Source organism: Tenrec ecaudatus, chromosome 10 (assembly GCF_050624435.1).
Source record: "Tenrec ecaudatus isolate mTenEca1 chromosome 10, mTenEca1.hap1, whole genome shotgun sequence".
In the NCBI taxonomy this organism is placed as follows: Eukaryota; Metazoa; Chordata; class Mammalia; order Afrosoricida; family Tenrecidae; genus Tenrec; species Tenrec ecaudatus.
The window spans coordinates 50,254,918-50,270,000 of record NC_134539.1 but is presented as its reverse complement, the minus strand read 5'-3'; the positions used below and the strand labels follow the sequence as shown (position 1 = coordinate 50,270,000).

At 59.3% G+C, this 15,083-nt stretch overlaps 1 protein-coding gene across 4 annotated transcripts in view; it reads right to left on the bottom strand.

Moving 5' to 3' along the window:
- RGS3 (regulator of G protein signaling 3) overlaps positions 1–12,936 on the bottom strand; it is a 95,745-nt gene extending 82,809 nt beyond the window's left edge. For all 4 annotated transcript variants that reach the window (XM_075560357.1, XM_075560358.1, XM_075560359.1 and 1 more), the window contains exons 1-6: positions 12,883–12,936; positions 8,794–8,875; positions 7,949–8,054; positions 6,307–6,664; positions 5,439–5,478; positions 839–1,035 (exon numbers count right to left, since the gene is read on the bottom strand). In XM_075560357.1, coding sequence (XP_075416472.1) covers positions 839–1,035; positions 5,439–5,478; positions 6,307–6,664; positions 7,949–8,054; positions 8,794–8,875; positions 12,883–12,936 — 837 coding nt within the window. The remainder of the gene's footprint in view (positions 1–838; positions 1,036–5,438; positions 5,479–6,306; positions 6,665–7,948; positions 8,055–8,793; positions 8,876–12,882) is intronic.
- Positions 12,937–15,083: the final 2,147 nt, after the last annotated feature.

Here is a 15,083-nt window from a genome sequence, read left to right as displayed (position 1 = left end):
GAGTTTGTCTTTGAGTTTGAGGTTTGCTAACACGAAAGAGGCGGGACAAGATGCTGGTCAAGAAGCAGCCACCCTCTGATTTCTCCAGATAAACCACTGGGTGAGGGAGCCCCGACTCACAGGCCCTGAGCACATCACAAGGACCCGCGAATGGGCTACTCAGCAAGAGGGAAGTGGCAGAGGGCCTACCTTGTCCCCAGAGGAAGAAGGGGAGGCAGGGGGGTGCCCTCTTGCTGCTGGGCTCTCCTGTCCCCAGTTGCCTGTTCCTCTTAGAAGCTTCTGGTCCCTCAATGTACACCCGGAATCCCTAGCATCTTTCCTAAAAGGATGCTCTCCAACAGAAATGCCATCAGCCCAGCCCTCTCTCTCCCTAAGGAAACACCGGGAGCAGGTCACGTGCAGATCAAGGGCACACCCGTGTTTATCAAACCGCTATTCCCGACAGCAAGGAGATGGAAACCACCGACGTGCCCACAGGTGGGGGACCGGACCGGTACGCTTTGGTATGGACAGGCGATGGCATAGGATGCATCGCTGAAGAAGGACGCCGGAAACGGCCACCTCGAGACCCGAAGGAATTTCTAAGGGATTCCGCTGAGTGGCGACATTCGCCCATCGCACATGAAGACAAATCCTGTCTGAGACCATTCTTATCATCGGGAAAAAAATCACAGGGAAGGAAGGTTTTCATAGCAAGAGAAATAGGCGTCAATGGTTACAGGGTGAAGGGGAGAGGGAAAGGGAGAGAAAACGGGGTGCCCTCTCTCTTGGGGCAGAGCCCCCTCCTCTCTCTCTCGCCTCCCCCTGAGGGAGCCCTTGGGGCCGGCCACCAGCTCACCTGAACAAACACAGGGAACACCAGGACCTTGGGCGCCAGGGTGACGTAGGTGCCGTAGCTGGAGTGCGGACCGTGTGGCCTCATGACCGTGCAGTTCTGGTAGTTCCCGTGTCCCTTTATGGTCTGCACTGTCTTCATCAGCCGGGACTTCTTCCCCAGCCCGGTGTGGGCCTTCCCTTTGCTGGGACTCTCGGCTTCTGTGGGAGGAACAGAGGGAGGAGGAAGCGGTGGCAGTCTGTGGGGTGCTTCCATCGGCCTCGCAAAGGCATCCTGTCTGGGGGACAAGGAGTGGAGACTCATCTGATCAGCCGCCATCCTCTAGTCTAGCATCTACCAGGGGCCGGCTCTGGCACAAGGTGCTACGAATCCACAGAGTGGACAGCTGTGCTCCCACGCCCCTTCCAGCTCGCTGGCCTGCTGGCCTGGATTGAACTCAGTCAAGTCTCGGTTCCCTCCATGTGCCAACAGTACCAAGCTCCCTGGGCAGCTTGAGGGCGGGGGAGAGGCTCCCGGGGAAGCCCTGGGAACCAGACGGGCCTGTTGCTGCGGTCAGCTGACCCAAGCAGAACGCAGCACGCTCCACCAGATGCCTGAGTCTGTGGCCTTCCAGAAGCAGACTGTGAAGCTTGTGGTCTTCAGAGAAGCCTCTGGGTGGGCTTGAAGTGCCTCCAATCAAATGCTTACCCATTCGTGACCCGCCCCTTCCCGGGAATCCCAGCGCAGTAACACAAGTTAGCTGCTAAGTGACTGCTCTTGTTTCTGATCCCTCCCCGTGGACAATCAAGGCAGGTGCCCCAGAGGACTCTGGGAACACTAGACTTTACCCCAGCCAGCAGGCACTGTTGAAGTGGCTACCAACTCACAAAATAACCACGGTCTCCAGGAACGAGAGCTCCTGGTACAGTGGCAGGAGGATGCCCTCACACTGGCCAGAGTGGGGCTGGGCCACAGGGTTTCATCGCACCCCATCAAATGGGCACTACACGGGGCAGGCAACTGAAAGCCCGGGTTTCCTAGGAGGCCAACCAATAGTGGCAAACTCCAAGGCCGTCAAGGCCTACCCACACCTGCACCGACCTCTTCAAGGGATGTCTGCTGCCAGGTGGGCGACTGGGCAGCCCACATCCTGGGTACCTACCTGCTTTCACCACCCCCAGTCCTGCCAGCCATGGAGGTCGCTTCAGCTGAACAGGTGGCCTGACCCCAAGTACCTCTTGGGGAAGCTCCCCACCAACGTGAGGCTACCGCTTCAGAGTCAACACTCGGCTCCGGGGGTTTCACACTAGCCTCCCCCGCCCACCCCATGCCCTTCTCACCAAGCAGACTGAGAACAACAAGTGACCACCGCTCACAGTCGCTTCTTGGGGCAACACTCTAACCGCAATGACTTCAACCACTTCCCGTTTCCACAGAGCATGCATGAAGCCCAGGATGGGGCCGGGGAGGGCAGATGCAGAGGAGTGGTTAGCCGGCTCTGCGTCTGACCTGGCCCTGGCTGGACACCAGGCCCAGAGGACTCAGGGTTGGCCACACCCCCGACCCCAGCTGCTACGCCAAAAAGACTCAGCCAGAGTCTAAAGATGTATGTGGGACAAGAGACCTGGACTTGAGCCCGGACTCCCCAGGGGCCTGCTGTTGGTCCCTGCACAGCTTCGCCCCGCTCTGAGCCACAGCTTCCCCCAGGCCTGCGCCAGGGCAGCGGAGGCTCACAGGGAGCTGAGTGGACTGAACTGTCATTGGGAAAGGCCACTGACTCCGGCCTGTGACTAGCCCACCAGTAGGGGCAGGAGGTCTGCTGGGTATGCGTCAGACCATGAACAGGACCACAGGCCCTTCCTGGCACTAGGCAGTCTGTGGCCAAGCCCAGCCCAGAGGAGGCAAACCCCACATGAGGGCTGCCTCCAGGAGACCAGAGCACTGGATAGAGCCCGGCTACAGTGACTGAGCATTTCGCCCCAAGATTCCCAAGTGGGGAAATGCAGGATGGAGTTTCAAATTCTCCTGGACTCCAGACTTTGGGATGAGCCCCTAAAACCCCTTGCCTTGCGATCATCTTTAAGTCTTAAACCTGAGCATCTTTTTCAAACCAAGCAATAGTTTTCCAAACAGTCAACCAGTGGGGAAAAACCACCTGCCTGGAGTAGACTGCTCTAGAAGGATGGGATAGGGGCAACAGCAGCAACTGGAAAGAGGAGCTAGGCACCTGAGGGGGCAGTGAGTTAAGGGGCAGTGAGTTTAGGCCAGTGGGGGAGGAGCCGCCTGGAAAGGGGGGCTGAGGAAGGCTGCCCAACTCGACGGATGTGGTCAGCGTCTCTGAGCGGCTCCTGCAGACCCAAGGTGAGCTGGTATTTGTTTGTTGTGCCTGGTCCCAATCACAGCAAGCAGGTTCGTTTTAAGAAGACGGAGAGCAGTGTGTGCAGGGCTCTTTGCTCCTCAGGCTCAGACTAAGACAAAGAAACGTTTCTCCCAGGTGTCAGGTTGGCACAGACCCTGGGGCACACTAATAAAGTCCCCAACAGATACCCCTGCCTTCAGGTAGGGCGGCCTGTGTGCCCTCGTTATAAAGGTCGGCTAATGGAGGCCTAGCGTTGTAGAGTGGCTTGCCAAGGTCATTTGGGCAATAAACATCAGGGATCAGCCCAGCCTACATGGGAGTCACACCCTAGCACCCCCCACATCTGCACACCAATGGGCGTGCGGCTCCCAGATGGGGCAGAGAAGTAGCTTTTATGAAAACAGCGCATCTTACAGCCCGGCTACTGAGCTCCGTGGGAGTAAAGTCAAGCATCTCTCCCCCACCGCCGCGTCCCCACCTGCTTCACCCCACTGGCCAGGCACAATAATTACAGGGCTGAGATGCAGACTTCCGAGGCCAGCCTGGCAGGCCTTCCGCCCCGGCAGTGGGAAGTCTGAGACGGGGCCGCCTTCACGGAGCAGGGGACAATGCGAGGGCACTGGCAGCCCCCGGGGGGACATGCCAGCCGCCAGCAGGCAGGCGGCCCCAGGCCCTGGAAGGGCACCAGACCCTATTCAACTCAGGAGGCCTCAGCCCTCCCTCCTGAAAGGAAGCCAGGCGACCCCATCAGAGCCGGGAGCCGAGCTGTTGGCAGGCCTGGTGACACCCTTAACCTCTGGGGGCCCTCCAGCAGGTTCTGGGGAAGCATTACCTATCCCCCACACAGAGCAAAGCTACCTGAAACAGAGGCTAGATCATAGTAAAATGTATTTGAGGAGTTACGCTGGTCCTAGATCACTGTCCAGTGCCCTTCCCCACAGCTCAGATGGCTGCGCCCTTCAGACAGGGACACGGGTGGGGGGGGCACATGGGAGAGAAACGGAGGCATCTCTGCGGCTTCAAGGGACTCAATTCCAGAGCAAGGGGTCTGAGTTCCCTCGTCCCTACCCCCTCCCGCTGGAGGAGAGATGTGCTCCCTGGCCAGCCTGCAAACCCTTGCAGGAAACCAGACTGATTCCCCTCCAGCCATGCATTCGGCCAAAACCCTTGGGGTGCCTGGCGTCTGCCAGGTCCTGAGCTGAACAGTGGACACAGAGAAATGAGCCAGGCCTGCGGCTCTGCCGAGTCAGGTCACCTGTGGGTCGCGCTGGCCTCTTTGCCCTCACCCAACATACCCGACAGACGACACCTGTCAAAACGACTCGTCACCAGATGAGGATCAGAATTGCCCCTCCCCCCCGAAGGGGCACAGACGGATTCCCAAGAGACCAGGTCCCGCCATGCAAAGGCCTTGGGAGAGGAATGAGGAGGGAGGGCACCACGGGCGCCCTTCCATGTGGTGGCTGCAAACCAGCATCATGGGCACATAGGTGGCAAGGAAGGAAGCCCCGCAGGAGGCAGGGACAGGCCAAAGGAGGAGGTCAAAGGGCATCCTGAAGCTCCCAGAGGAAGCGCTCGAGCTCGCCCAAACTGGGCATCACAGGCACCTGGCAAGGCCAGCCACACCTTCCAGATGCCACCAGCCACCCGGTCCAGCACCAAACAGACCCCCCTCAGGCTTCCCAGGAGCCGGACCGCTCTTAGGCTGAGATTGGAAGGAGACAGGAGCAGACCCTGTTCACACTGCAGGGGCATCAGTGTCCCTCTGAGACACCTGCCCACACAGGAGACGGGCTGCTACTCACCACCACCAACTAATCCAACCCTCCCGCGACTCTCCATGGCAGGACTTGCCAGCTAGAGAAGCCAGGGCAAAGCAAGTGGACGGTGGGGGGGGGGGGTGTCTATTCAAAGCTGCACAGCTGGAACTCAAGCCGGAGGCTTGCCAGCCCCCCAAAAGCCATGCCTCCCAGCCTGGGCCGGCCAACCAACCAACCACATTCTGGAGAGGTTGCCCAGGGCAACTGGAGGAATCTCAACTGAGAAGAGGGAGTCTTGGTGACCTTGGGTCTTAGGCTGCTCCAGGAAGATTTCCTCCCTTCCTTGATCAGGTTCCCAGAGAAAAGACAATGGTTTGTTCCGTGAGACGGATGAAGTACCAAGAGCAGAGAAGTGGGGGCAGTGTCCACAGGCTGGAAGGCAAGGCCCCTCTGGCATGGGTGCTGACCAGGAGGCAGAGAGCAGGGCAGCCGAGGGCAGACTCACCTTCGGGGATGGTGTCCTCCTGGTACACGGGCCTCAGCAGCTGCAGAGGAAAGATGGGAGAACCGCCTCAGTTCCAGAGTGGGGTGGAGCTGCCAGGCAGGCTGTGGGCCCCAGGTGAGCCGGGCCAGATGGAGGCTCGAGACAAACGCAGCCATTATCCAGCCCACGGAGAGAACACCGAGTCCCTGGAGATTCACCCAGCGCAGCCCCTCAACCAATCCTCCAACCCCCTTTACAGCAGCAGTTCCACGGTGAACCCCACGGAAGGCTGGTACCATGGGACAAGGACTGCAGGCTTGGAGGGCGCCGTGTGCAAGCAAGCCTGTGGAATGTGGTCTCCTTGAGAACAGAGGACCCCCCCTACCCCCCCCACACACACAGGGCCTTGAACAGACCCTGGTGCATCAGGAATAGGAAGAGAATAGGGACTCTCTCCCAAGACTAAGGACACATTTTCCCTGGGATGTCCCATGGGACTCACGTTGTAGAGAACACACTGTCTCGTCACCATATGCAGTTGCCCACCCAGGGTTTGCTTACATGCCTCTTACAACAGGGAGCTCACTGCCCTCCAAGGTGGCTCACCCCACTGCCAAGAAGCAAGGTGCTAAAAGGGCTTCCTTCTGGGGGTGAAAGCTTCTGCCCTGAGCATCCCCCCAAAGCCTTGCAGCTGTGCCCTGGGGCCATGGGGGCCCGCCTGTGCTCTCTCCCCACGACAGCCCTGCAGACGCCTGGCTTGCCCTACCTCCTGGTCTGGAAACCCCAGCCCCTTAAAGTCTCCCGTCAGCACAACGGCGAGTCTTTGGGTTTGTATGGGCTTCCACAGGGACCCAACAGCCCTCACTGTCCCCAAACCCGCCGTCCGTACCTGGCTGCCAGGGTTCAGCGGGGCAAGGATGATGTAGTTGGGGTCAGTGGGGGCCGTGGCGCGGGACAGCGTGGGCAAGGTGTGCTGGCCTCGCTTGGTCACCTCGGTGTAGCGCTCCCAGCCACTGCCACCACCCAGCAGCAGCCCGTCGGAGCTGTCACACACCAAGTGGCAGCTGTGACGTTGCTCAGGCCGCACCTGCGCCCCATGCGAGCAGTTCTTCTCCCGCTTGTTGGGCGGTGACTGGAGGTCCTGTGTGGACTTGCAGGAGGCCCGCCGCAGCACCCCGCCATCAGGCCCCGGCTTGACCTGGGGGACCATGCGCCACACGAGCAGGATGATCTCGCTAGGGCAGCTCCTGGAGGTTCGGGGGGGATGGGGAGGGGAAACAGGCACACAGAGGTGAGCCTGGGGTACCCCAAAGTCAGCCAGGATGAGGGGCTTGGAGAGGAGGAAGCCGAGGCATGGAGAAGCCCCCCATGGGCAGCAGGGCAGAGACACAGGGAAAGGGCTTCTGAAGTCACCGCCCGTCGGCCTGGCAGTGGCTGGCAATGACCTTTGCGGGTAATGCCAGGATGGACCAAGAGAGACTGCCCGTACTCAACCAAGGATGTCTGCCCTGCGCAGAGCACGAGCAGGTGGGGCCTCGCAAGCCAGCTGTGGACCACCCTCCCCTATTTACTCTAGAGACCAGCCACGGGGGCTGTGAGGGCTTTACTGCCAACAAGCCCACTGCCATCAGGCCCATGCGGACTCCCAGAGGCCTCAGCAGGGGTTTCTGAGGCTGCCAGGAGCAGTGGACAGCCTCGTCTTCCTCCTGAGGAGCAGCTGGTAGGCTGGAACCAACCTTGCAGTGGGCGGTCCAACGCTTACATGACAGCACCCTGGGGCTTGAGCCCTCCGCATACATGCAGGATCAAGATCTGGCACCTGGGAGCCCCTCTGGTTCACGGCCACCCCAGGTGTCCCAGAGTAGAACTGCTCTCTTGGGTTCCCTTTGGCCGGGATCTTAACAGAAATACAAGGTTGCCAGGCCTTTTTCCCACAGTGCCGCGGGGCAGGTTCAAGTAACCAAGCTTTAGGGTTGACAGAAGGCTGCAAACCATGTGCATCATCCAGCTCCCCACCTCCCCCCCAAAAACACCTCACTGCCATCGAGTGGATGCTGACTCGTAGTGACTGTAGAACGGAGGGCAAAACTGCTCCTGTGGGTTTCCAAGACTCTTAAGGAGTAGAAAGCCTTGCCTTTCCCCCCTCGGAGTGGCTGATGGTTTCAAACTGCTGGCCTTGCGATCAGCAGCCTAAGGCCAGGGCATCATCATTTATAGGAAACCCCAACACAGCCCAAAGATAACAGTAATAACTATTGGATGCTTAAATTGTGCCGCTTCAACCTTCTTGGCACTGACACGTCCTTCCGCCCAGCTCCTGGGTCGCAGGAACAGGACCCCAAAGAGAAAATCTGCCAAAGGAGCCAAGTGGAAGCAGGGGCTCTGCTGGAGAGCTCTGTGTCCCAGCCTTCCAGAAGCAGAGTCCCTGGACAGCCAGGTGCAGGGGTACCAGCACAGCGGAGGGGGCATGGGCTAGAGCAGGGCAAGATGGGGGCGGCCATCCGCCCGAGGCCCACTGCTGCCCCACGCACCGGATCTCATGAGCCAGCTCCACGCATTTCCAGTGCTCCACAGGCCGCTGATTCAGCTGCAGCACAGTGTCCAGCTGCTGCAGCCCGGCCCGCTCTGCGGGGCCCCCTGCAGGGACAAAGAAAAACCACTCAAGATGCCCGAAGAACTTGAGTCCTCTGCCACCATCGTGACTTGGGCAAGGGCCATTTCTCCATCTGCAGGCAAAGGGGGGGGGGGGGGCGGGGGCTAGACCTGCTGAGTTTCACTCGGGCCTTTGCCCTCTCCTCTTCCCTCTGCCTCATCCTGAGCACAGCTCACTCCTCTGTCACCCACCATCCCCACGGGCCCTGTCCCTCTCCCACCCCCGGGGGAGGTCCCAGCCCACTGACAGCCCCTCCTTGTTGCCAGGTTCGCATGCCACCCACCACTGTGCCCCAGCCACCCCAAGCCCCGAGCCCTGGATCTGGCCCACCTGAGTCTCACTCCATGGTTGAGAGAAGCCTTTTATTGGCACTAAGTGGGGGCTGGCTGTTTTAAATGCTAATCCAGCTTGGGATAGAATAAAATACCAACTCCAAGCAGGGTTCATAAACTACTCTCATTTTCCTCTGCTGCCATTTACTGAAAATATAGGTTTCGTTCCTGTTCAAGGAGGCTGGGAGCCGAGATACAAAAACCTGTTTTCATTTTGTGCGCGTGTGTATATATATATGTAAGTATGTTTTCATAAACCTCGGGTTTTGTCGGTGGTCATTTACAAATATTATTCTTACTGGTCCAGCCTAGGTCTCCCTGTCCAGTCTCAAAGCCCCCAGTGGGGCGTGGTGGCTGAGGGGATGGGGCCTGGCCCATGTTGCTCACTTACCGGAATCCACAGCCTGGACTCGAACTGGTGAGTCGCAGCAGATAGTGAAGCCAAAGCCGTCCTTCCCCCTGGGGATGGTGATCTAGGACAGAGCCCTGCCCGGTTACTCCCAGGAGCCCCAAGGTCAAGGTAGGGAGCCCACAGGCCCCACCCCAAAGCCCCTCTCCCTCCCTCCTCCCCTTCCTTTCCCTCCCCTCCCCTATCTCAGCCAAGGTACTGCAGGCACTGGGGGATGAGCCCATCCAGAGGGCTGAGAGCTCAGGAGGAAAGCCCAGGCAGAGGTGGGCAGAACCTGGGCAGAGTGAACCTTGCCTTCCTCGGTCCCAGCAAATGGGCAGGACTGTCCGGGGCAGCTCAGCAGGCCAGCACCCACACGGCTCCACCTCACCTGTGAGCCGCTGCCCACCTGGTCCCTTCTTCCCTTCCAGGAAGGTCCTGAAGCACAGGCCCACATGCCGAGCCCATGCTCAGGGCCGGAGCCCATGCTCAGGGCCGGAGCCCACAGACAGAGCCAGTTCAGCCGCCACCCTCTCAGAGCGGGTGGAGACACACCACACACTCAGTCTCCCGTCAGCAGGGGCAGCGCAAGGCCAGGGTCACACAGGTATCCAGTGCGGACTTTCAAAAGTAGCCCTTGGCCTCATGAGCTGCGCCTGCTTAGCAGCCCCACACCCCCTACTTTTCTGGGTGTGTTTGCCAGTGTGGTACACACGTGGTGAGGCCCTCTGGCATGCAGGAGTTATTGAGGGACAGAGAATGAGGGACACGGGCGTACACAGACCTCGCCCAGACAAGCAGAGCCCGGGACCATTAGAGCAAAACGTGAGGTTGGATGGACTGTGTTGGGATCAGAGGCCAAAAGGACTTCAGAGACTCTAGAAGAATCCTGGTTCCAAAAGGGAGAGAAATATAAAACAAAGCCTCCAATTCGCCTGGGGGTCCAGAATCTCTGGAGTCACTGAGACTGGAGGCTGCCCCCCATGACACCCCCCAAAAAATAACCCTGTTATCCTTAAAAAAAAAGAAGAAGAAAAACCCTTGAAACCAAAAATATTCCCCAAAGCCACCTTTCAGCCAGGTTTGGCTTCGTCCGCATGGTCTCATAAAGGAGGACCTGTACAGATCAGATTAACAAAGGCCACGCCAAAGGAGAGAGGAGACGACAATCTGGGTGGGGAAGGGCCTTGTGAGTTAGTGCTGATGGAGAAATAATGTGCGGAAAGATACCAAGAAAAGTAACCTGGCCGGAAGGAAGGTCTTGGAAATGCCAAAGCGTGGCTCTGTTCGGTCTTTAGGGCCCCTGTGGGTCGGGATGGACGACGGGTTTCCTGTGTAAATCTCCACCCTTGGTGCACAGTGGACACGCAGCACAGTTAAGCAAGGGGGCTGCCGGGGTACAGTAAGACCAGCTGCCACGGCTAAGCAAGGGGGCTGCCGGGGTACAGTAAGACCAGCTGCCACGGCTAAGCAAGGGGGCTGCCGGGGTACAGTAAGACCAGCTGCCACGGCTAAGCAAGGGGGCTGCCGGGGTACAGTAAGACCAGCTGTTCCGGCAGCTTAGCCTGGCTGCACACACACCCTCAGCAGCTGCCCCCAAAGACCCAGCCCCGGCCCACCCGCAGAGCAAGCCAAAGGTCACTGAGAAGGTTTGAATGAACAAGGTTTTGAAAGAGATTCTGAGAGAACCCCGGGAAGTGAGACTTGGGGGGGGGGGGCGGTGCTGAGGAAGAGGTCCCTGCTCAGTTGTCCTGGAGAAAGCCGAGGGGAGGCCCCCTGGGCCTTCGAGACTGGGTGCCCAGCATTCACCTGTAAACTGCCCAAAGGTCAGGCTTGATGGCAGCAGGGTGTCCCGCGCCCCCCCCCCCCCTCCAATGGAAGCGCTGGGGGCCCCTGAGGCTCTGCTTCCCACCAGCCCTGGGCCTGGATTCAAAGCGAGTTTGTCAAACAGGAAATCTGACAGACAAGGGGGCGGGGAGGGAGCAGGAAAATACCCTGTTCCCATAAGAATGCTGGGAAAACATGCCGCTAAGACAGGAAGAGGGGGAAAATGGAAAGAGAGAGAAAAACAAACTCTGGAGATAGCGCGGAAGTGGAGGAGAGGAGCGGCCCTCGCTGTCAGGCCCGGGCGAGGGTGGGGGTGGGCAGGGACGCCTGGGGCCTGACCCACCTCGTGGGCCCCCGCAGGGCATTTTGTAACCCCTTGAAACCCCCCTCTCAACCCAAGCCTTTCTAGCACCCACCCACCCTCCCACTATCTGACCACACCAAGAGACCGCAGCCTCCCCTGCCTGGGTGCTGCCATGTGCCCCAGCAAAGCAGCCCCCCTTCCCACACCCTGGCCGCCTCGTCTCCACCTTGCAGAGAACAGGCCTCCAAAGAGCCAGCCCAGGAGCAGACCAACCCAAATGGGTGGGGGCATCGTGCAGGCAAGCTCGTCTCCTGGCTCCGGGTGTGAAGGAAGCCCAACGACACTCCCTCCACTGAGCAAGGGCCACCCTGAGAGAACCCGGCCCAGAGGTCCTGGTCACCGCAGAGAAGAACACAGGCTGGATCTCGTGGGCCCACTTCACAGAAAAGGACACTGCGGCAGAGTGCCAGCACACACGCACACACCTCCCAGATCTGAGCCCTCTGGTTCAGATTCAGGCGGTGCAGGGAGCAGTCCTGTCCCGAGCCTGGGACCTCTTGGCTCCCGGCAGGGACAGCCCTTCCTGGGGATGGTTCTTGCTCTTTCCTGTCCAGGACAGGGGCTGTCGTGGCTCCTGGTCTCACGGTAGCAACCCCTCATTTCTGCCCTGTGATCCCTTCCTGGGTGGACCTCCAGACACTGTTCCCAGGAGCTGCACATTCAGGCATCGTCCCCACTTACTGACAAGAAGCCTGAGGCTCAGAGGGGGCGGCTGCTTCCAGCCACAGCTAAGGAGGGGTAGAGCCGGATTCAGCCCAGGTCCCACACTGCACTCTGCACTCGCAAACTTCCAACCCAGGATCCGTCTGAGCTGCGGGGCCCAGACCCCCATCCCAGCCCACACTCACACGGGGCCCACGCTACCGTGTAGAGCCCAGAGGTGACCACGAGGTCGAAGGGCTTCTAGACTTCCTACCCAGTGTCCTCTGCTTCCCCCCCCCCCCCCCCCCTGCTCAGTGCTGATGTCCCAGGAGCTGTGCTGGCCTGGAGGCTGGGTGTGCAGGGCAGGCCCTGAGAGCTGGGCCAGGCTGGAGGGAGAGCAGGGGCACCCTTATTGGGTGGGTGCCGGGAGCAGAGGGGCCCCCTGTGTGCCTCTTGTGACCTAAGCGCTGTGTGTTGGAAGGAGTCAGGGGCCCAGATTCCCATTTGGTTACTAAAACCAGCAGAAGGATTTTTCCCACGCTTTAAAACTCAGAACCACTTCGGGGCGCTCTTCGACGCTGGACATTTCCCAAGTCCAGGCAGCCCTTGCCTTCACTGTCCCTGCCCCCATCCCATTTCCAAGAAGAGGTGGGGGGAGCTTCATCATAGTTTGAGAGAAGGGGCTTGGGGGCAAACTGGGTCATCGCCCCCATTCCACTTTGCCCTACATTCCAAGTCTGGGGGCCGAGAGGCCAAACCTTCTCAGGGAAGTGGGGCTGTAAAGTCCCAGGAATCCTGAGCCACTTGGGGAGGTGGGAAATCGTGTGTGCATGCACACACACAGAAGCCTGGAGTTCCACACACCACCACCCACACACGCACCACACACACGTATCACAAACACACACCAGGCGGGCATAAGAAGCAAGGGACCAAAGACCCAAATATACCAAACCTCTTCCAGAAACTCCCAGCTGCCCAGGCTAAGGATGTCTATTTATACCTATGCCCGTCCCCACCCACCCAAAATAAAAGTACAGGGGCTACCAGTCAGATAACCTCACTCTGGACCCGACCCAGTCAGTGGAGAGGACAGGGCGCTGAGCTGGGTCTCCTTACCCGGAGAGAGGGGCGGTGGCAGCAGGTACGACCTAGGTCCAATTCCCCTCTTCCTGGATCAGAACAACCCCACAGGGAGCTGGTGGGGATGGCCAAGTGGGGAGCCCCCACCCGTGGACCTCCCAGGGCCAAGCACGCACCTGGCGATAGCGGCGCTCCGAGCACACCTTGCAGAGCCCCTGGAAGCGGTTCATGGCTGCAGGTCCTGCCTGGGCTGCGGCCCCATGAAAACCTTGCTGTCCCCCAGCCGCGGGAGCCCGCACTGCGCCCCGTCAGCCTGGCATGACCGCCCTGGGAAGCCCGCCCCGCAGAAGAATAGCAGGAAATCACCCCTCACCTCCCCAAGCCCTGTCTGCGCTGTGTGCCTCTGCACGATAAGCCCCAAGGCTTCCTGCAACCTCGGATCGACAAGGAAGAGGGAGAGTTTTATATTAAAATTCCTGTCAACTAGTTAGTATTCCCCAGGCCCCGGCCAGGGAGAAGGCGCCTTTGTTCTGGCTACATTCTCCGCCAGGGGCCACTTTGTGATTCCTATGTTCTCACAGACACCCCTCCTCGCTGGACAAGAATGAGCCCAGGCAGAAAACACGCCCCACCGACAGCAGCACTCCCGCCCCCTGCCAGCACCGTGGGGTGGCGAGGGACTGGTTCAGTCTAAGGAACTTCCAGGTGCCTGCCATGCAGGGGGGAGGAGGGGACCCACAGGCACCCCTATCATAAGACAAGAGGCACACAGGCTTTGCAGAGCCAGGACCTGCCTGCCCCAGGGGTGACCTGAAGGTCAGTTTGCTCATGTGTGGAATGGGCTGCTAGCAGCAGAGGGTGATCGTTTGTGTCAAATCTGAAAAGGGCCCCGGGATCGCCCACAGAGCCAGCAGCCCCATCTTCCAGAGGAAGAAACTGAGGCAATCACCTGGCAAGGAAGCCCCAGGATCTCCTTGGGCAAGGCAGCACAAGGTAGGACCCTGCCTTCTTGCCACCCCCCTTGGAGCACATCTCTGATGCCAGAGAGTGCCCCTGGGGTCCAGCCCCTCTTTGGCAGGTCACCCAGGTTTTTTGACTTCCATGTCTTCATTGGCTCAGTGAGGAGCTGAAAGATGACCTCCCCTCCAGTGCTGGTCAAGCCTCAGAAATCACCCCCACTGTGCCCAGCCTCCTGCCACCCAAACCAGAAAGCCAGGGGCAGTGCAGGACGATGCCCAGTGTACTAAGCCCAGCTTAAGACAAGGCTTTCCGAAAGTGGCTGGACTTGGGCTATGTGGGGTCCAGGTAACCCCCACAGATCCCTGGGAAATTCACCAGGCACTGTCCTTGCTCTGCTCAGCGAGGAGAGAGAGAGAGAGTGTGTGTGTGTTTGTGTGTCTTTTCAGCAACAGCCAGAGGAAAGGTTTCAACACCCCACTGGGCACCTGAGCCACCAGAGAGCACATCTGGCAAGTGGCTGTCAAGCTGCGCCGTCCAGCCAGGCAGCCCTCCGTCATTGGCATTGATTTGGACACTGGAACACAGTCAGCAGTCACTTCCCCAGCCACACGAGTCACGTTTCAAGCGCTCACGAGCCACCACAGGCGAGGAACTGCCAGGCTGGACAGCACTCCATGCTGGATCGTTAGCTCCAGGGAGGCTGGGATCTTGTTTGCAGCTGCATCCCGGAACCCCCGCCCGGCACCTGGACCACGTCACCAAAACCAACCTCTCTGCCATCGAGTCGGTTCGACTCACCGCCACCCGAGAGGCCAGGGTAAACAGAACCGTCCCCTGTGAGCTTCCGAGACGGAAAGCCCTTTGCAGGAGTAGAGACTCATCTTTCTCCTGAGGAGCAGGTGGTGGTTTTGAACCGCTCATCTGATGGTTGGCTGCCCAACGCGTAAGCACCATACGGCCTGTGTCGGTGTCTGGTAACTACTGAATGGGTGAAGGAGTGAGTGAGCAAATTAATGAACAGAGTCGGTGAAGGGGGAAGTGTTTTGTGAATCATAATACACCTGTTGTACCCGGGGCTGCTGGGAGCTGGAATGACTTGATAGTACTTCCCCGCAGCAATACATAAAATCACAATACAGTGTCACTGAAAACACCAGTGTCCTATCTTCCCGACTGGGTCACATCCAGGAGGGGGAGCATGGGGCTGTGCACGTAGGAGTCCAGCAGGCCTTGCTGCTGCTACCCCTGCTCACTATGGGGCCCCAGAGTGGAACGTAGTGTCTCTGAGCCTGACGCCCCCACCCCCCACAATGAAACGGGGCTCACCCTCACTTTAGAGAGGTGGGCTGGAGCGGGGGCCTGCAACAACGGCTCAAACACAGGAGCAATTGTGAGCCCAGTGCGGTGTTTCATTCTG